The 21425-nt window shown below is 35.4% G+C and overlaps 1 protein-coding gene across 7 annotated transcripts in view; it reads right to left on the bottom strand.

Annotated features, from left to right (window-relative positions):
- Positions 1-21425, bottom strand: part of IPP (intracisternal A particle-promoted polypeptide) — a 39625-nt gene that overhangs the window by 2595 nt on the left and 15605 nt on the right. For 3 of the 7 annotated variants that reach the window (XM_070609768.1, XM_008521547.2, XM_070609769.1), the window contains exons 6-8: positions 12352-12489; positions 11470-11592; positions 9643-9863 (exon numbers count right to left, since the gene is read on the bottom strand). In XM_070609768.1, coding sequence (XP_070465869.1) covers positions 9643-9863; positions 11470-11592; positions 12352-12489 — 482 coding nt within the window. The remainder of the gene's footprint in view (positions 1-9642; positions 9864-11469; positions 11593-12351; positions 12490-21425) is intronic. The other 4 variants (XM_070609770.1, XM_070609771.1, XM_070609773.1 and 1 more) reach the window with 2 other exon arrangements.

The raw sequence follows: 21425 nt of genomic DNA, 5'->3' as shown, positions 1-21425 counted from the left end.
CCACATACACAACACAAACCCACAAAGCTCCAAGGAAAAAAACTTATATACAGAGTGCTTTTAAAATTCTTTAATATGCTAATGAGCCTTATAAATCTCCAAGAGAAACAACACTTGCCAAATTTATTTGACCATGGAATCCTTTTTACAAGGACCATCTAGTGGAGTTAGTGGTCTGCAAAATATATTTTCAGAAAGGTAGTATAGATAGGGGTTGGAGACTATAGCTATTTTTGTAAGCCTACAAACTAAGAATGATCTTTCCATACTAAAAGGTTATTTTAAAAAACAAAAAAACACTATGCCAAAAAAAGAGATTGTATGTGGCCCAAAAGGCCTAAAATATTTACCATCTGGCCCTATAACAAAAAGTTTGCTAACTCCTATATACACTGTTCCCTGAAGAAACTTCAATAAGCTGCTATCGCCTAAATGACTCATAATGTCCTACTCCAGGGAAAATGTCTACACCCAGAAAACAGAAAAGCTAATAAAGCTTCTGAGAAATAATCAAGAGAGAAAAGAGCAAGTAGCCAGATTAAAAAAGAATCTGGAAATGATGAACAAAGCCTAAGAAATCATAAAAGGTAAACACTGATTATTTATCCATGCTAGAAAGTGAACTTTTTGAGGACAAGGACTTAATGAGCTTCATATCCTAGTACCCAGTATAGCACCAGCATATTATAAACAGCCAATTTATGTTTGCTGATCTGAACGTAAATGAAATTCTGAAACACTAAAACCAGGGACAATCCTTTGAAAATTGAAGCACAATATTACATTTGAAGGCTATTTGATTATCTGAAATTTGCAGAATCCATCACAAAGTTGGAATAGCTGAAAAAATACTCATTTTAAAAGACAGATATATTCACAAAAATATCCATAGCTGGTTAACATAAATTAGGATGTTGGCGTATGTTTATCATTAGGGAGAATTAACCTTTGCTCCTCCGCACAAAATGGCTCTTGACATATTAAGGAAACCATGGGGCTCATCCCATAATGTTTATTTTTCATTTCTATCACTGTATTAGAACTACAGTTTGCTTTTTATCCTGAGTCATCTCAAAATAAACTCTGTAAAACCAGAAACAAGTTTTACACTATCTTTAGGGTTTGGTCTATAATGTAGGACTTTAGTAGATGGTAAATAACAATAATATTTCAGAATTATGCATGAAAAACCAAGGTAACTCATTACTAATAAGCACTTACTTTGGAATGAAAACCTATTCATTTCCAGTCTTATAGAAAAGTAAGCAACAGAAAATGCCCTCAGAGAGTTCACTTTGTATATTCCCAAATAAGATCATATAGAAGGTGAAAGGAATTTGAAATACCACCGAAGTTTGAAAGTTGTCAGAAATGAAAATCAAAATCACACTTTAAAACAAGACAAGGATTCCACTCTTGCCACTTCTATTCAACACTGTACTGGAGGTCCCAACCAGGGCAATTAGGAAAGAAAATGAAATAAAAGGCATCTAGATTAGAAGAGAAAAAGTAAAATGATCTTTATTTATAGATGACATTATCTTGTATACAGAAAATCCTAAGGAATCCCCAAAAATCTATTAGAGTATGAGTGCTGCAAGGGTTCAGGATATAAGATCAATAGACAAAAATCAATTGAACTTCTATATAGTAGCAATGAAAAAATATGAACATGAAATTTAAAAATTCAACTTACAATAGCATCAAAAGAAATACAATACTTGGCAATAAATTTAACCAACAAACTGCAAGGAACTGAAAACTATAAAACATTGTTGACACAAACTGAAGAAGACCAAAATAGATGGAAAGACATTCCATGTTCAAGATAAAAAGACATAATATTGCTAAGATGGTAATACTCCCCAAATTGATCTCAGATTTAATGTAATCCCTATCAAAACTCAGCTGGCTTCTTTGTAGAAACTGACAAACTCATCCTAAAATTCATATAGAATTCAAAGGACACAGAATAGCCAAACCAACTTTTAAAAAGAAGTACAAAGTTGGAGGACCCACAATTTCTGATTTAGAAACTTAATACAAAGCTACAGTAACTAAGACAGTGTGGTCCTGGCATAAGGATAGATATGTAGTAAATGAATGGAATTTAGAGTCCAGAAATAAGCCCTCACATTTATGGTCAAGTGATTTCTAACAGAGGCTCCAAGATAATCCAATGGGAAAGAATAGTCTTTTCAACAAATGGTACTGGGGCAACTGGTTTACCTACCTGTCAAAGAATGAAGGTGAATCCCTACTCCAAACCATATACAAAAATTAACTAAAAAGTAATCAAAGACCTAGAAATAAATCTAAAACTATAAAATTCTTAGGAAAAAGCATAGGCATAAATCTTCATGACCTTGGATTAAGCAATGGTTTCTTAGTTTTGACACCAAATGCACAAGTGACAAAAGAAAAAATAAACTTGACATCAAAATTAAAAACTTTTGTGCTTCTAAGGATACCATAAAGAAAGTAAAGAAAACCACAGAATGGGAGAAAATTTTTGTAAATCATATATCTTACAAAGGACTTGCATTTAGAATAGAGAACTCTTACGAAAATTCAATACTAAAAAGCCAATCCAGGGCCCAGCCCCGTGGCCAAGTGGTTAAGTTCACGTGCTCCGCTTCAGCGGCCCAGGGTTTTGCCGGTTCAGCTCCAGGGCGTGGACCTAGCACCACTCGTCAGGCCACGCGAGGCGGCATCCCACCTGCCACAACTAGAAGGACCCACAAGTAAAATATACAACTATGTACCGGGGGTTCTTTGGGGAGAAGAAGGAAAAATAAAATCTTTTTTTTAAAAAAAAAAGACAATCCATTTTAAACTGGACAAAACAAATAGATTTTTCCTCAAACAAGATATAAAATAACCAACAAGCACATGAAAAGATGCTTAACATCATTAACCATCAGGGAAATATGAATCAAAATCACAATGAGATACCAATTCACACCTGTGAAGACAGCTATGATCAAAAAGAGGGGCTGGCCCCATGGCCGAGCGGTTGAGTTGGTGCACTCCACTTCGGCGGCCCAGGGTTTCACCAGTTCGGATGCTGGGCACGGACATGGCACTGCACATCAAGCCATGCTGAGGCGGCATCCCACATGCCATAACTAGAAGGACCCACAACTAAAAATATACAACTATGAAAAATATATATATATATACAACTATGTACCAGGGGGCTTTGGGGAGAAAAAGGAAAAATAAAATCTTTAAAGAAATCTTTAAAAAAAAGAGAGAGAAATAAGGGGCCAGCCTGTGGCATAGTGGTTAAGTTTGGTATGCTCTGCTTTGGCAGCCTAGGTTCACGGGTTAGGATCCCGGGTGTGGACTTACACCACTCGTCAGCCATGCTGTGCTGGTGACCCATATATAAAATGGAGGAAGACTGGCACAGATGTTAGCTCAGGGCTAACCTTCCTCAAGCAAAAAAATGAAGATTGGCACCAAATGTTGGCTCAGGTCTAATCTTCCTTGGCAAAATAAATAAATAAATAAACAATAACATAATAACAAGCATTGGATGTGGAGAAATTGGAACCCTCATAGACTGCCAGTGGTTATGTAAAATGGTGTAGCCACTTTAGAAAACTATCTGGCAGTCCCCAAAAAGGTTAAACATAGAGTTACCATATGATCCAGCAATTCCACTCCTAGGTATATACTGAAGAGAAATGAAAACATATGTTGACACAAAAATGTGTACATGAATGTTCACAGCAGCATTGCTCATAATAGCCAAAAAGTTAAAACAACTCAAATGTTTGGTGTGTCAATTATATCTCAATAAAACTATTTCTAGCATAATTTAGTCAACCCAGTAACTGAGGGCATGAAAAAAACATTAGGGAGCTCATATGGGCAATAACAGGATGGGTAATACGCAGAGGTGGCAGATGAAGAAGACAACTGGTGTGGTAGGGAGATTTGTTTCATTTAACAAATTAGTAAATTGAATGAACAAGTAAGTAAATATATTGAGAACAACGGGAATAAAATTTTAATTGACAGAGAAGGTATTTACAAACATGGAAAGGGGAAAGGCCTGAAAGAATCTGATATGTTGTACTGGAATTGGAACTATCATTATGAACTGACGGTTTTATAACATACATGCACAGATATAGAAATACTTATAAATGAATATGTGTGTGAAAATATACACACATATTCATACATATTTCCTAGCTCTGTTTACTCAGAATGCCTAGAAGCAGCAATACCCCAGTAGCAATAAAGTACTCTGAGTGTCTAGATCTTCGTTTTTAAATACTGTCCTTCAGTAAGACGAGCTGGAGCTTCTTGGAGAAATGGCTGATTCCAGGGCTGGAGCAGAGATCTCTGTACAAGATGAGCCTGAAAGATTTTATTATGCTAGAAAGTAAAGAAATGCTCAATGAATAATGGAAACATGTCTAAAGGATACAGGAGGGATTTCCACTTTCAGCCATGATAGAGTAACTGTTACCAAACTTACCCTCCTACCATAAAAACTTAGACACTGGACAAAACATATTAAACAAAGTTCTCAGACAGTGGACAACAGGCAATGTGAAACTGTGATCCCTGAGAAAAAGAACCAAACAAGGTGAGCTCCATGGTTGTCCAGGCTTTCTGCAAGGCATGACAGTCAGCTGATTTAGGAGACAGAGATCAGAGTTTAGAGAGGTTGAAGCAGCTGAGATTTGCAAGGAAGAGTGCCAGAGGATAGAGGTCCCCTTGTGTCTTTGGTGGAATACCACTAATCTGGGTACACATAAAGTGAGACTCCATGAGAAGAGGCAAAGAACAACTAATGGGAGGATGTGACACAATAAAAATATATATTTGGTCTCTGACTCCAGTTCCTGACACAGAGTTCCTAAATTCCTTGGAATTTCCTGGGTGATAGGAGTGTCTTTTGTTCTAATGAGGCAACTCTTAGTGGGCTGCTGAATAGGTGGCAGGTTACTAGAAAGACTAAACCAGGATTAGAAGCTTAGAACTTTCAGCTCCACCCCCTATCATTCCAGGAGGGGAGTGGGGCTGGAGGTTGAATTAATTGATCATGCCTACATGATGAAGCCACCATAAAAATCCCTAAACTATGGGGTTTGGACAGCTTCCAGGTTGGTGAACACATGCATGTGCCAGAAGAGTGTTGTACCCCAAACTCCTCAGCGACAGGAGCTCCTACACTTGAGACCCTTCTGGACCTCACCCTATGTACCTCTTTATCTTAGGTACTTATTTGTGTCCGGCTACTTATTTGTGTCCTTTATAATATCCTTTATAATAAACCAGTAATAGTAAGTAAAGTGTTTCCCTGAGCTCTGTGAGTCGTTATAGCAAATTATTGAACCTGAGGAAGGGATCATGGGAATCCCTGATTTGGAGCCAAGTCAGACAATGTAACCAAGTCAGTGGTTAACCTGAGGACCCACTACTTGAGACTGGTGTCTAAAGTTGGGGGCAGTCTTGTGGGACTGAACCTTTAATCTGTGGAGTAGTTAGTGTCAGAATTGAACTGACTTGTAGGAAACTCAGTTGGTGTCCATGGAGAATTAGAGAACAACAAACCCACATGTTTGTTGTCAAAAATATTTTAAGTAGAGAAGAAGTTTTCCTTTAGAGTTATAAGCTGGACAATTTTCAGAGCTCACAAAGGGCTGGATGATAGTCTAGTTCTTTTTTTTTTTTTCCCTTCTTCTCTCCAAAGCCCCCCAGCACATAGTTGTATATTCTAGTTGTAGGTCCTTCTGTCTCTGCTATGTGGGACACTGCCACAGCATGGCTTGATGAGTGGTGTTAGGTCCATGCCCAGGATCCAAACCGGTGAAACCCTGGGCTGCCGAAGTGGAGCTCATGAACTTAACCACTCAGCCATGTGGCCGGCCCCTGATATACTAGTTCTGACCAGCAAAAGTGAAGAGACCTTGTTGAACAGCTAGGATATTCAGTTGAGACTCAAGAAAGGTCATACTTTAGTGGTAAGGCTAAACTAGACCTAAAGGAAAGGCTACTCTAGACGTTCCCTACAAAGCTTAAAAACAAGTCTCAAAAGAATCAATCTGATTTACAAATACTTTAACTACTTACCAAAACTAAACTCTTCTTAAAGGAAGAAAACAAAATCCAAATACTCAGCAACATAACATTCACAATGTCCAGCATCTAATCAAAAGCTACTAGAAATATGGAAAGCAGGAAAAATGTGACCTAAACCAGGAAGGAAAAATTTCAACAGACAGATCCAAAAATGATGGAATTAGCAGATAAGGACTTTAAAAGATATTACAAATATGTTCAATAATCTAAAGGAAAACATGAACACAATGAAGAGAGAAATGGAAGACATAAAAAAACCAAAAAGATCTTCTAGAAGTAAAAAACATCATATCTGAAATGAAAAATTCCCTAAATGGGATTAGACATTGCAAATTAGAAGTTTAGACACTGTAGAAGATGAATGAACTTGAAGACATAGCAAGAGAAACTATCCAAACAAGCATGGAGAATAAAGTTTCAGTTACACAGGATGAATCCATTTTGGAGATCTAATGTACAACATGGTGACTATAGTTAATAATACTGTATTGTATACTTGAAATTTGCTAAGAAAGCAGATCTTAAGTGCTCTCATCACAGACAAAAAAAGGAAAAGGGAACTATGTGAGGTGATGGATATGTTAATTAGCTTGATTGTGGTAATCATTTTATAATGTATACTTATATCAAAACATCACATTGTACACATTAAATATACACAATTTTTTTAAATTGAGGTAAAATTAGTATATAACATTATATAAGTTTTAGGTGTACATCATTATAATTTGACATCTGTATACACTACAAAGTGATCACCACCAAAAGTCTAGTTATCGTCTGTCACTATACACTTGACCCCCCTTCACCCATTTCATCCACCCCCAACCCCCTTCCCCTCTAGTAACCACAAATCTGTTCTCTATATCTATGAGTTTGTTTCTGTTTTGTTTTGTTTGTTCATTTGTTTTATTACTTTTTGGATTCCACATGAGTGAAATCATAGTGTTTGTTTTTCTCTATCTGACTGATTTTACTTAGCATAATACCCTCAAGGTCCATCCATGTTGTTGCCAATGGCAAGATTTCATTCATTTTTTATGGCTGAGTAGTATTCCATTGTGTATATAGAACCACATCTTTATCCTTTCATCCATCAATGGATACGTAGGTTGTTTTCGTATCTTGGCTACTGTAAACAATGATGCAGTGAACACAGGGATGCCTACATCTTTTTGAATTAGTGTTTTTGTATTCTTCAGATAGATATACAGAAGTGGAATAGCTGGATCATATGGTAGTTTTTAATTTTTTGAGGAATCTCCACACTGTTTTCCATAGTGGCAGCACTAAATATATACAATTTTTGTCAATTATACCTCAATAAAGCTGAAAAACAAAAACAAACTGAAGCACAGAGAGAGAAAAAAGATGAGAAAAAAATTAACAGAGTCTCAGTGACCTGTGGAACAATATCAAGTGGTCTTACATGCATATTATTGGAGTCCTAGAAAGAGAGGAGGAGAATATTTGAAGAAATATGGCTGAAAATATTCCAATTTGATGGAAGCTATAATCCCACAGATTCAAGTTCAATCAATTCCAAGCAGGTCAAACACAAAACTCCAACAAGACACACCATAATCAAATTACTGGAAAACCACAATAAAGAAAAAATCTTAAAAGTTGCCAAAGAGAAAAACGACACATTATATACATGACTACAAGAATGACTACTGAACTTCCCATCACAAACAAAGCAAGAAGATAATTAAACATCTCCTTTAAGGTGATGGGGGAAAAAAACCACAACCTAAAATTCTATACTCAGCAAAATACCTTTCAAAAATGAAGGTGGAAAAAAAGTTTCAGAAAATGAAAGCTAAGAGAATCATTGCCAGCAGACTATCACTAAAAGAAATATTAAGGAAGTTCCTTAGGCTAAGAGAAAATGCTATGAGATAGAAACTTAGTTCTACACAACAGAATGAATAGAACTAGAAATGGTAAATATACGCATAATTATGAAATGTTTTCTCATTAAAAATTTATTTTAAATATAACTGACTAAGCAAATATAACAACATTGTATTGTAGCGTTTACAACTTATATAGAAATAAAATGTACAATAGCACAAAGGATGGGAGGAGGAAATGAAAATATGTTTTTCTAAGTTTCTTACATGAAAAGTGAAGTGGTATGATATTATTTGAAAGGAGATTTGATACATTAAAAACATTAAAAAATATATAATGTAAATACATATATTATATAATGTAAATGACCACTAAAAAAAGGTGAAGAGATATAGTTAATTGAACAATAAAAGAGGTAAAATAGAATACTAAAACAATCAACATAAAGGCAGAAAAGAGGGAAAAAAGGTATCAAAGAATGGATTGTACAAATAGAAAAACAGCAAAACAGGAGAATAAAAACCAACCATATCTTTAATTACATTACATATAAATAGTAAAAACTCTGAAGACTTCATTTGAAAGTCAGAGATTGTCAAATTGGGTTAAAAAACAGACCACAACTATATGTTATCTTACAAGAGATACAGTTTTTAAAGATGTAGATAGATTTAAAGTAGAAGGAAAGAAAAAGATATATGATGTAAATACTAATCAAAAGATAGCTTGACTACATTAATGGTTATATTAATATCAGACAAAGTAGACTTCAGAATAAAGAATATTACCAGAGACAAAGAAAACTTTTCATGACTATAAAAAAATTAATTCATCAAGAAGACATAATCATCTCAATATATACACACTTAATAACAGAGATTTAAAACATGTGAAGCAAGACCCCTGACAGAAATGAAAGGAGAAACAGACAAATTCATAATTACAGATGCAGATTTCAACACTTCTTTCTTAATAATTCACACAAGAATAGGACAAGTTGGAAAGACTAGGGGAAGCTTGAACAATACTAACCAACTTGACCTAATTGACATTATAGAACACTACACTCAACAACAGCCGAATACAAATTCTTTCCAGGTGCACATGAAACATTTGCCAAGACATAAATCATACAAAATACGCTCTTTCATCACAATGGAATTAAATTAGAAATCAATAACACAAAGATATCTGGAAAATCTCCAAATATTTGGAAATTAAATAACATACTTCTAACAACCCATTGGTCAAAGAGGCAATTAACAGGAAAACAATAAGATATTTTGAAATAAATGCTAATTAAAACACAACATATCAAAGTGTGTGTGATGTGGTTAAAGCAGTGCTTGAAAACAACTTATAAATTTAAAGGTTTACATCATAGAAAAAGAAAGGTCTAAAATGAATCGTCTAAGCTTCCACTGTAAGAATCTAAAAAAAGAAGAGCAAACTAAACCCAAAACAAATAGAAGAAAAAAAGAGGAACAGAAATTAATGAAACAGAAGATGGATAATCAAAGAAAAAAATCAATGACACCAAAAGTTGGTTCTTTGAAAAGAAAAAAGAGATAAAAACCTACAAATGATCAATATCATGAATGAAAGAATGCACATCACTACAGATCTTACAGACATTAAAAGAATAATAGGATACTAAATATTTGAAATCATCCAACCTACCTCTTCAAAGGAATATTTTTCTACAGTATGAAGAGCATCTTGTGTCTCATTCCACCCGCCAACAGAATAGATGCAGTCATTGAGTGCAGCCACTCCAAGATATGCTCTCCTGGTTCCCATTGGAGGAAGTGGAGACCAACGCTTAGAAAGTGGATCATAAACTTCAAAAGAACGAAGCTCTATTCCTTCATTGTTGATGCCCCCAATTACGTAAATTAAACCTGGAAATGGAATATTTTTGCTCAGATGCTATAGAAAATAGGATATAAATAATTATAAAAAGTAATAGTTGTGATTTCAGTTTGCTATGTCAATGTTATATTTAATGTAGGGCTCACAATATTCTTTAAGAGAGAAAATCAACTTCTGTCTAGTTTATCACGGCTCATATTTAAGCATGTCACAAAGAATTAGTGGTATGAATTTAAAGTGCCATTGAATTTTCAAAGAACTTAATGATGCTATAACAAAATAATTTGTTAGGCAAGGATTTCCCATCTTACTGTCTGCATGATGATCTCAAGTTCCAGATCCATCACTGCCAAATATAGGTAAAAAAGGAAAGGGAAAGGGATTTTTCCCCCTAAAAAATTTCACACACTTAAACCAGGAATGACATGGCCATATTTGATGACAGCCTACCTGTTGCTCAGATGGACATAAAATAAAGTAGAAAACTGAATTTAAATTAGAATAGTTATATGGCTAGATTAAGGTATCAGGATCAATTACTAGAGTACAATAGAATGTAGTTCACAGGCATTTCCTTATTAAATTTGATTTGAAAACACTGGTTCTGACAATATACAATTATTTTTGAGTGCCTAATGTTGTTTCCCATGTTCTAAAGTAAGGAGTTATAAGTTATAAAGAATGGCATTTTAAAGAACATGAGCTAAATGTTAGTAAACTTAGATTCTAGCCCCAGCTTTGCCAATAACCAGCTATGAGAAAAGACAACTCACAACCTGATCTTTAGCTTCCTCTTCTATAAATAATGAGGTTGAAATAGATAATCTCTAACATGCCTCTCCAGCTCTATGATTTTAGATGAGAAGATAAAAATAATAAATATAAAACAACTAGAGAACACTATAATATTAAACAACAGAATACAGTCTGCACCATGTAGTTTGAGCATTTAAATGCTAGTGGAAATCTGAAAAGGTACTCACAAAACAGAAAGAACTTGAGCTGGGAACAGCAGGCTGAGTTGTCAAATAGCAATGGGCAGACTGCTTTCTGCTTTACAGGTACATATAAATCTGCTCTCCAACTCTGCACAGAGAATCAGGTTCTATTTGACAGTACTTACTACCTCCCTCTTAGGGTATAGTAGACAATTAAAATAATGTCTGTACACACCATTTTAATATGCAGTACAACATTTTTCAAATCTGTCATAGCATTATATTCTATGCAGACTAAATCACAATGTATGGTGTTAAAAAACACTGAAGAAGTCTATAAGAAGAGACTATGACGATTGTTTTTGAAATTCTCTCCCTATTTAGAAATACTAAGGCCTGCATGGGACAGAAAACGGATGACAGTTCAAATGCTTATTTTGCTAGTCAGGTATTTTTGCCTATCTGTAATTTAATCCTAGCTTTGTTTATTTGGGAAAAAATTGATTATTTTGGCAATACAGAAATAAAGATATAAGAAATTAAAAGATATAAGAGGTTAAAGGCAGAACTTCCATACTGTTAGTGTCAATTATTCAATACTAACAGACATAAAAAATACTTTTGTGAAAATAAAGCCTCAAGCTCAGTTTTTTAAAAAATGTATTTTCAGGAAAAATATTTTATAAAGCAATTACACCTTGCATTTCACAGCAGCCAAAGTAGTAGCGTGACATAGCCATGTTGCCAACTAGTTCCCACTTATTTTCATCAGGATCAAACCTTTCAATGGTATTCCCTATCTCAGCTCCAACCCATCCACCTGTAACCAAACAGAAATGTTATTTCTGGGATAGAGGAATCTTATTTATGAAAAACACCTTAGAAAATATCTAATCTGAGGTCTTCATATTATTAATGATTATGATATGGTGGACCAGAGAAGTTATTTGTCCAAGATTACATGAAAAATTACAATCTGTGAGTAGAACTTGGGTCTTTTAACTTTCTTCCTAGTTTTCACTAGAGATTTAAAAAAACGAAACAACAAAAACGACAACATATTGCATAGGAAATACAGTATTTTGCAAAACTACCTTTTGAAACAACTTCCGCATATTCAGAATGGTTATCCTAATCATGAGATTTAACTAGTCAGCTAAAGTGCTTCAATGGACATCTCATCTATGTTTTATCTCCATCTCCTTCTAAGAACTCCATTCTTGACAATATTCCCCAAGTAATACAATTTGAGAAAATGAATTCATAAAGCTGATAATCTCATACAGACACACAATATATAATAATATTTATGGTGTTTTCAATCATTTTATAAAATTATAAAATGTACATATTATGTACATTGTTCTGCATTTTATTTGCTCATTTGGCAATACCTCAGGAAAACATCTCTAAGCCAATTGTTAGAGCTATAATTCCTTATTTCACATAGAAAAAAAATTTTATAAAGCTGAAAACATACAAGTTTCTTAAGGGACAGAAGGAAAATTTCTAAAGTAATCAGAATCTGATTAAGAATTTAAATAATATGAGATATCCTTAAATTGAACACCATAATTACCCAAAGCATAGATAGCCCCATAACACACACACACTCCCAGGCCACATCGGGGTTGATTCATGGAAGCTACAGTTGTCCACTGTTTAGTAACTGGATCATAGCATTCAGTACAGTCAAAAATCATTGAATCCTTTTCACCTGAGTTAAATAAAAGAGACACATATGAGAAAGTCTAGTAATACTAATAGCTTAGAACCATAATACAATATTCAGTAGCATTTCATGTTGTCAGAAATTCAACTATTATGTTCTAGCAAAGCGTTATTTTGAATCCGTGCCATACCACTGTTATTTATTAAAATCCACCTAATGAAGCAAAGACATAATTTTAATATTATCTATTTCTAATTCTACCACCCAAACAATCCACGTAATTTTTAAGGATACAATTTACATTTTAACACTTCTATATTTTTTCATGTATTTTTCATGTATTAGTTTGGTCAGCTGACCCTGGTATAATTGGAGTTTTAATGTAATCCTTATCTAGCAACAAACAGAAAATAAAAATTTTTTAAAAGATATCACTTAAAATAGAATTTTAAAATATACTATACCTAGGAGTAAATCTAATCAAAGATTGTACAAGACTTCTATGGATAAAACTTCTAAACTTTATTTAGATAAAATTTTAAATTAAAGTATATCTAAATAAACAAAGAGATGTACCATGTTCATGAATTAGAAGAGTCAATACAAAGATGACAATGATCCCCAAACTGATTTATAGATTTACTGTATTCCCAATTTTAAAAAAACTTTCTTTTCTATTTTGTTAAAATATACATAATATTTACCATCTTAACCATTTTTAAGTGTACAGTTCAGTGATGTTTTGCAGCCATCACAACCATCCATCTCCACAACTCTTTTCACCTTGTAAAACTGAAACTCTAGACTTAAACAATAGCGCCTCATTCTCCCCTCCACTCCCCGCCCCCCCTCCCCGCTCCCTGGGCAACCACCATTATATTTTTTGTCTTTATGATTTTGACTACTTTAAGTACCTCATGTAAGTGTAATCATATATAGTATTATTTCTAATAACAGATTTGATGAACTGATTCTAAAATTTATGTGGAAGTACAAAAGGAGTAGAATAGCCAAGCACTCCAAGAAAAGAATAATGAGAGCGAAACTGTCCTATCAGATAAGCTTATCAGACTTAAAATAGAGCTATAGTAATTAGTAAAGAGATAGTCAGAAAGACCAACAGAACAGAAAAGAAATTCTAGAAAAAGATCCACGTAAACATGATTACTTAATATATGAGTTTGTACTGCAGAGCACTGGGAAAACAAGTCTTTTATGCTGGGATAATTGGTTACATATCTGGGGAGAAAATGAAACTGGTTCCCTACTCACACTATCCATAAAAACCCAATTCCAGGTAGAAGACAGACATAAATGTGAATGGCAAAACTCGGGGCTGGCCCCGTGGCTAAGCGGTAAAGTTCGCGCTCTCGGCTGCAGGCGGCCCAGTGTTTCGTTGGTTCGAATCCTGGGTGCAGACATGGCACTGCTCATCAAACCACGCTGAGGTAGCGTCCCACATGCCACAACTAGAAGGACCCACAACGAAGAATACACAACTATGTACCGGGGGGCTTTGGGGAGAAAAAGGAAAAAAATAAAATCTTTAAAAAAAAAAAACTATAAAATTTTAGAAAACAATAAAGGTATATATCCTCATGACTCTGGAGTAGGGAAAGATTTCTTTAAAAAGATACAAGAAACACTAACCATAAAGGGAAAAAAATCATAGAGTTGGCTACATTAAAATTAAAAATATCTGTTTATCAAAAGATACCATAAAGTGAAAGATGAAGTAGTAGAGTAGAAAAAGATACCTGCAGCACATAAAACTTTACAAGGGCCTAGAATCCTGAATGTATACAAAACTCCTACTGTGCAGAAAACAGTTAACACAGCAGACCCGAGACTACTTATCCTTAGAAAGGCCTGCTTTCAAGGTTGACCCTTAGCTGGAGTTTGGGAACATGGATATAGTAAGCAGTTCCCTACAATGATACAAAATTTTCCCTAGGGGCTGACCCAGTGGCACAGCGGTTAAGTTCACACATTCCACTTCGGTGGCCTGGGGCTCACGGGTGCGGACCTACACACCGCTTGTCAAGCCATGCTGTGGCAGACATCCCACATATAAAGTAGAGGAAGATGGGCATGGATGTTAGCTCAGGGCCAGTCTTCTTCAGCGAAAAGAGGAGGATTGGCAGCAGATGTTAGCTCAAGGCTAATCTTCCTCAAAAATAAATAAATAAATAAATATAAAATAAAATAAAATTTTCCCTAAATGATAAGAGTGGCTCACTGTGCCTACACTGTTTGTACAAACAATGTGGTTTATATTGAACAAAAGCTTTCCTTCTGAGAGTCTGGAATTTTGGTATGTGCTAGGAAGAGGGATTCTATATGACTAAGCCCCAATAAAAACCTTGGACACTGTGTCTCTAATAAGTTTCTCTGATAGACTACACTTCCTATATGTTGTCACAACTCATTGCTGAAGGAATTAAGCATGTCCTGTGTGACTCCATTGGGAGAGGACTCTTGGAAGCTTCAATTGTTTCCTCTTGTGCCTTTTCCCTTTACTGATTTTTTTCTTTATCCTTTTACTATAATAAATCTTAGCTGTGAGTACAACTATATGCTAAGACTTGTGAGTCCTTCTAGCAAATAGTTGAACCTGGGGGTGGTCTTGAGGATCCCTGACACACCAACAAATCAATAATACAGACATTTTTTAGATGAGCCAAAGACCTAAAAAATCACTTCCTAAAAGAAGAAATCCAAATGGCCAAATAACAATGAAAAAATGTTCAATGTCATTACTTATGAGGGAAATGTAAATTAAAACCATAATGAGATATCACTATATTTCCACTAATAGAGAAAAATTTTCAAGTCTGACAATACCAAAAGTTGGTGTAAATAGGTGAAGTGTAAAATAATGCAGCCACTTTTGAAAATAGTTTGGCATTATCTAGTAAAATTGAAAATCTGAATACTTTATGACCCAGCATTCCACTCCTGGGTATACACCCTAGAGAAACTCTGGCACAGGGAACTTGTCGATACATATAAGAATTCTGATAGCAGCAATGTTGTCAATAGTCAAAAGCTGGAAACAATTATTTAGAACAGCCAAATCAAGTCGGTAACTTTATTAAAACAATCCAAATGTCTCATGATAACAGAATGAATAAATAAATTTTGATATAGTCCATGGTGTACAACAGGAATCTGTACAGCAAGAAACAACATGAATAAATCTCAGAAACATAATGTTGGACAAGACAGAGCAAGAATATTTATATAATTCAGAGTTCAAAAATAGGCAAACTTAGGTGTATTGCTTAGGAGAGCCTACATCGGTGGTGAAAAGTATAAAGAAACAAAAGGAAATGATTATCCTAATTTTCTTCAATTATTTATCAAACTAGATATATAAAATGCACTTTTATATACATTAATGTATATTTCACATCCTAAAATTTAAAACGTAAACCTTATGAATTCATATAATCAACAATTATATTTATTGAACACCTAATAAATGCCAGAAAAAGCTAAAAAAATGGTTCTTGTGGTTTAAAGGATCACAAACACCTGGGCAGATAAGAATCAATCAGCAAACACTACAAGGCTTAATAGTGAAGACCTAAATTGTCCCACTACCAAATGCGCTGGGAGTCCTGGGAAGATAACCATGTTCTGATCCTCTGAGTTCAGTCAGGATAGAGACATAAACAAAACTTACTGCTGAAGGACTTCTTATGTATGCTTGAGAAAGCACAACAGCAAGATCATTATCAGAGATCTAGTTTTTAAATAATAATGTTTATCTTTTCCAATTGGTAGGAAAAAACTGAAAAACCCATAAAAGTAGGCTACTGAAGATTTCTCAAACGTGAGGTTCAACAACAAGAGCAAATTTATTCTCTGTTGCAATTGTAGCCACCACTGAGTTTTCAAACAGGTTTCACATACTCCTCTTATGACTGAGGAAACTGAAGCAATTATACCAGAACTCAAGTAACTTTTCTAAGAGAAAGGCATGAAGGATACGTAGCTAAGACATAATGAGGGGGAGAACGACAGGAAGCGAGATTTAAGAGGCAGATGGGGAGACAGACCACGTAAAGGCCTTGCAGCTATGATGATGACTGCACTTTACCTGCAGGGTGAACAGGAAGCCGATATAGGGTTGAGAACAGGGCAGTAACATGATCAGACCTGAATTTTAGGAAGATCTGAGGCCACAGTGTACAGAAAAGACTTAAGGGAAATAAAAATAGAAGCAGGGAGGGGCTAGCCTGGTGGTGTAGTAGTTAAGTTCACGTGCTCTGCTTCAGCAGCCTGGGATTTGCCGGCTGGGATCCCAGGTGCAAACCTACACACTGCTCATCAAGCCACGCTGTAGCAGTGTCCTACATAAAAAGTGGAGGAAGATTGGCATGAATATTAGCTCGGGGACAATCTTCCTCAGGCAAAAAGAGGAAGATTGGCAACAGACGTTAGCTCAGGGTCCATCTTCCTCACCAGAAAAAAAAAAAAAAAGAAGCAGGGAGACTACACTATTATAGCAGTCGGGCATATATATATACACACACACACACACGCACATTGACGATTGGATGTAGGGTGTGAAAGAAAGAGAGGTACCAAGGATGACCAAAATTTTGTCCTGAGCCACTGGGCAAATGGTTGTTACCACTTACTGGATGGCAAACCCTGGGAGAGAAACAGATCTAGGAGATGAGGAAATCAGAGAGTTTGGTTTAGACATGTTGAGTTTGAAATACATATTAAGACATTTAAATGAGGATAAAAAGACAGTTATATATGCAAGTCTGGAGTCTGTGATTGGAGAGACATGAGTATATAGATAGTACTTAAAGGCATGAGACTGGATAAGATCACCCAGACAGTAAATGTAGATAGAGTAGTCACTTCAGAACTGAGTCTTGGGGCATTCGGCATAAGGAGGTCTGAAAGAGAAAGAAGACCCAGCAAAAAACACGGAGAAGCAATTGCCAGTGAGGGAGGAAAAAAACAGGGAGTTCATCAGCTCAGAAGCGTAGAAAAAAGAAAAAAGGAGGAGAGTGTGTATTAATCACGTCTCTTTATTTTCCGTATTTCTGATGCTTTGACATCTGGGGCCTTTCTGACTTTGGAGGGACCGCCCCTCTCAGGGCTAGCCAATCCTTAAAGACAGTGGAAGACTCACCTGCAGGCATGCCTTTCAAATGTAACTAATCAATTCATCCTTTATTACTGCTCCCCTGTCCTAATCACTCCAGGGCCAGGTACCACACAACGAGGGACCACCCCTATGCCCCAGAGCCTGCTGAAATTATTCAAACTAGCTAATCCTGTATCTGCTAACTCTGCCTCACCCATTCCTTCCTGTAGAAACCACAATAAAATTCTTGCCCACATTTTCCTTCCATTCCCTCCACCTCCTGACCCTGGTGCTTCCCCATGTGACTCGCCCACCCACCCACCCACAACATGGTGAAGCAAGGTGTACCCCTTCCTCTTCGGAACATTGTCTCCTGATGTTTTGGCCTCACTGTACCTGAAAAATAATAAAACCTACATTATAAAACAGGGGGCACTTCAAGAAGTAGAAAGTAATGTGTCAAACGATCCTGAGATGTTCAATAAGATGAGGACTGAGAATTGAGCCCTGGTTTTGCAATGATGAGGACTTTGGTGACCCTTATAAGAATAGTCTCAGTGGACTAATGGGGACGAAAATCAGACAGCCTGATTGGAGCTGGTTCAATAGCATGGGAGGCAAATAAAGACAACTCTTTCGTTTTCTATCAAAGCAGCAGAGAAATGAGGCAGTAACTGGAGGAGGATGTGGGGTCAAGGGAGAATGTGTTTATTTTTTAAGATGAGAGATATTACAGTAACTTCTTAATGGTAATCATTCCGTAGACAGGAAAAACCTGATGATGCTGTAGGGAAGGGATAATTACAAGAACAAGATCCCTGAATTTGAGAGAGGGGATAGGATCTGGGACATAGTGGAGACAACAGAGGTAGAAACAGCTCATCCATAGTAACAGGAGAAAACAAGAGCATATGAGGAGAGATGCAGGTAGACTGGTAGATATGAGAACCAAACAGAAAAGTGGACAAACAATATTAAGTGGTAATTCACAGAAGACAAAATACAATTGGCCAATAAACATACAAAAAAATGCTCAACCTTACTTATAGAAAATGCAAATAAAAATAAGATACTATTTTTTACCTAACAGATGGGCAAAAAATTTAAAAGTTTGATAATATATAGCACTGGCAAGGGAGTAAAAAAACAGGTACTCTCATCTGTTGTTGGTGGAAGCACAACTCGGTATTATCTATCAAAACTAAAATTGTGGGGGCTGGCCCCGTGGCCGAGTGGTTAAGTTCGCGCGCTCTGCTGCAGGTGGCGCAGTGTTTTGTTAGTTCGAATCCTGGGCACGGACATGGCACTGCTCATCAGACCACACTGAGGCACCGTCCCACATGCCACAACTAGAAGAACCCACAACGAAGAATACACAACTATGTACCAGGGGGCTTTGGGGAGAAAAAGGAAAAAATAAAATCTTTAAAAAAAAAAAACAAACAAACTAAAATTGTGCTTAAGCACTGACTCAGCAATTTCACTTCTCAACACGTACTTACTGAAATGCTCAAACACATGCATAAGGAGGCATAAATCTAATGATATTCATTGGAGCACTACTTGTAGTAGCAAAAAATTTGAAACAAATGTCCATCAATAAAAGAAAAGTTAAATATATTACAGCATACCCAAAATATAAAATATTTTAAGGAAAAAAATTTTTTTTTCCAGAGCAAGAGTCACCCTGAACTAATATGTGTTACCAATTTTCCTCTTCTTTTGCTTGAGGAAGATTAGCCCTGAGCTAACATCTCTGCCAACCTTCCTCTATTTCATTTGTGGGTCGCTACCATGGCATGGCTGACAAGCGGTGTAGGTCCACACCCAGGATCTGAACCCGTGAACCTGGGCTGCCAAAGTGAAGCACATTGAACTTAACCATTAGGCCATGGGGCTGGCCCCAAGGAAAAATTTTTTAAATGAGGTCTATCTCTATGAGCTGATTAGTAAAGCTTTCCTCCTACAAATATTATAAAGTGAAAAAGGCACATTTTGGAAACCTATAGTTAGATACCAATTATATATTTTAAAATCTATATAAGATAAATGTATATATATATATATTTTTCCATATAGATACGAATGCAAGAATAGAAAAAGATCTAGAAGAACACAAACAATATTGATAACAATGATTTCTCCTGGAGCTTTCAAAGGGGATTACTGAGGAGGAAGTTAGAGTCTTTAGTTGAGAGAGACTTCAACTATTATCGCAATGGATTTTTTAACAATGACAATGTAGCCACTTAGTACTTGAATAGTTAAAAATAAGTATTTTAATAAAAAGTAAACAGCAAAAAAGTTTAAAACAATACATATCTCCAAAAGTTAAACATAGTGCTACTATATGACAATTCCACTCCTAGGTATATATCCAAGAGAAATGAAAACACATGTCCACATAAAAACTTGTCCATGAATGTTCACAGGAGCTTTATTCATATCAGCCACAAAGTGGAAACAATCCAAACGTCCATTACCATTTGATGAATGTAAAAAAAATGTGGTATTAGCCATACAATGGAATGTTATTCAGCCATAAAACGAAATGAAATACTGACACATGCTATGACATGGATGAACCTTGAAAACATTATGCTAAGTGAAAGAAGCCAGACACAAAAACACCATATATCGTACAATTCCATTTACATGAAATGTCCAGAATAGACAAATCCATAGAGACAGAAAGGAGATTAGTGGTTCCTAGGGGTTGGGAGGGGGGATGGGGAGTGACTGCTAATGTGGACAGTGTTTCTTGATGCAGTGATGAAACTGTTCTGGAACTAGATAGTGGTGATGGTTGCACAACTTTGTAAATATACGACAAACAGCTGAACTGTATACTCTAAATGGTGAATTTTATGGTATGTGAATTATATCTTAATTTTAAAAAATAGTATTTAGAATATTAAGTATGTACGTATATGTATGTGTCTAGGAGGAAATAAGCCAAACTAGTATCTGATTTTCTCTGGATGGTATAATTACAGTATGAGTGATTTTTATTTTCTTTTTCATATGCTGAAGTTTTAGCAAAATTTTCTAGCACAAACCTGAATTACTTTGATAACAAAAATTATCTTTAAATGATATATTAAGAAATATCTTGGGGCCGGCCTGGTGGCGCAGAGTTTAAGTTCGCACGTTCATACATAAAAACAACTATTAGGGTTCTAGTCAAAGATTATATAGAATTATGGTCTTTATACTGACAGAAGGTTATTGCTTAAAACTAATTTCTTTGGTGGGATTTTCTGATGCACCATGACATTTATTGATTTAACGAACAGTTTTTGAACAACAATTACATTCCCTCCAAATGATAAATAAAAATCAACTATTCCCTATATCTCTCTCATTTTAAACTGACAGTATCATAGTCAGAAAATAATAAAATTTTTGATATAAAATTTTTACTGTTTTAGACTGACCCATAGAAATAAAGCAAAAAGATCAGCTGTAAGGGTTAGAGAGGATCTACATAGGCTTGTTGCTATAAAGACAAGTTATTCAGAAGTAAATATCAATATGAAAAGTGTTACATTTATTACTCTTTAGATCTTCTCTGATAATTATTTTCTTCCAACCCTCAAATCTCCTTTTATTTAATTTTATTCATTTATCATTTTACAATACATAATGGTAGTTTCAGAAAACACAGTGATCTCAATCAAGAACTATATCCCAATATCTAGCTAACTTGGTTCTTATATAGCCCACTGTCCAGATAACTTGTCTAATTAAAAATGATTCATAATGCAGCTTTCAGAATTTTTAAACTTTTTATTATAAATGTGGACCTAGGGCCAGCCCGGTGGCATAGTGGTTAAGTTCGCACACTCTGCTGCAGCAGCCCAGGGTT

The sequence above is a fragment of the Equus przewalskii genome, chromosome 2, assembly GCF_037783145.1.
Source record: "Equus przewalskii isolate Varuska chromosome 2, EquPr2, whole genome shotgun sequence".
In the NCBI taxonomy this organism is placed as follows: Eukaryota; Metazoa; Chordata; class Mammalia; order Perissodactyla; family Equidae; genus Equus; species Equus przewalskii.
This window is presented reverse-complemented; position numbering and strand designations above follow the sequence as displayed.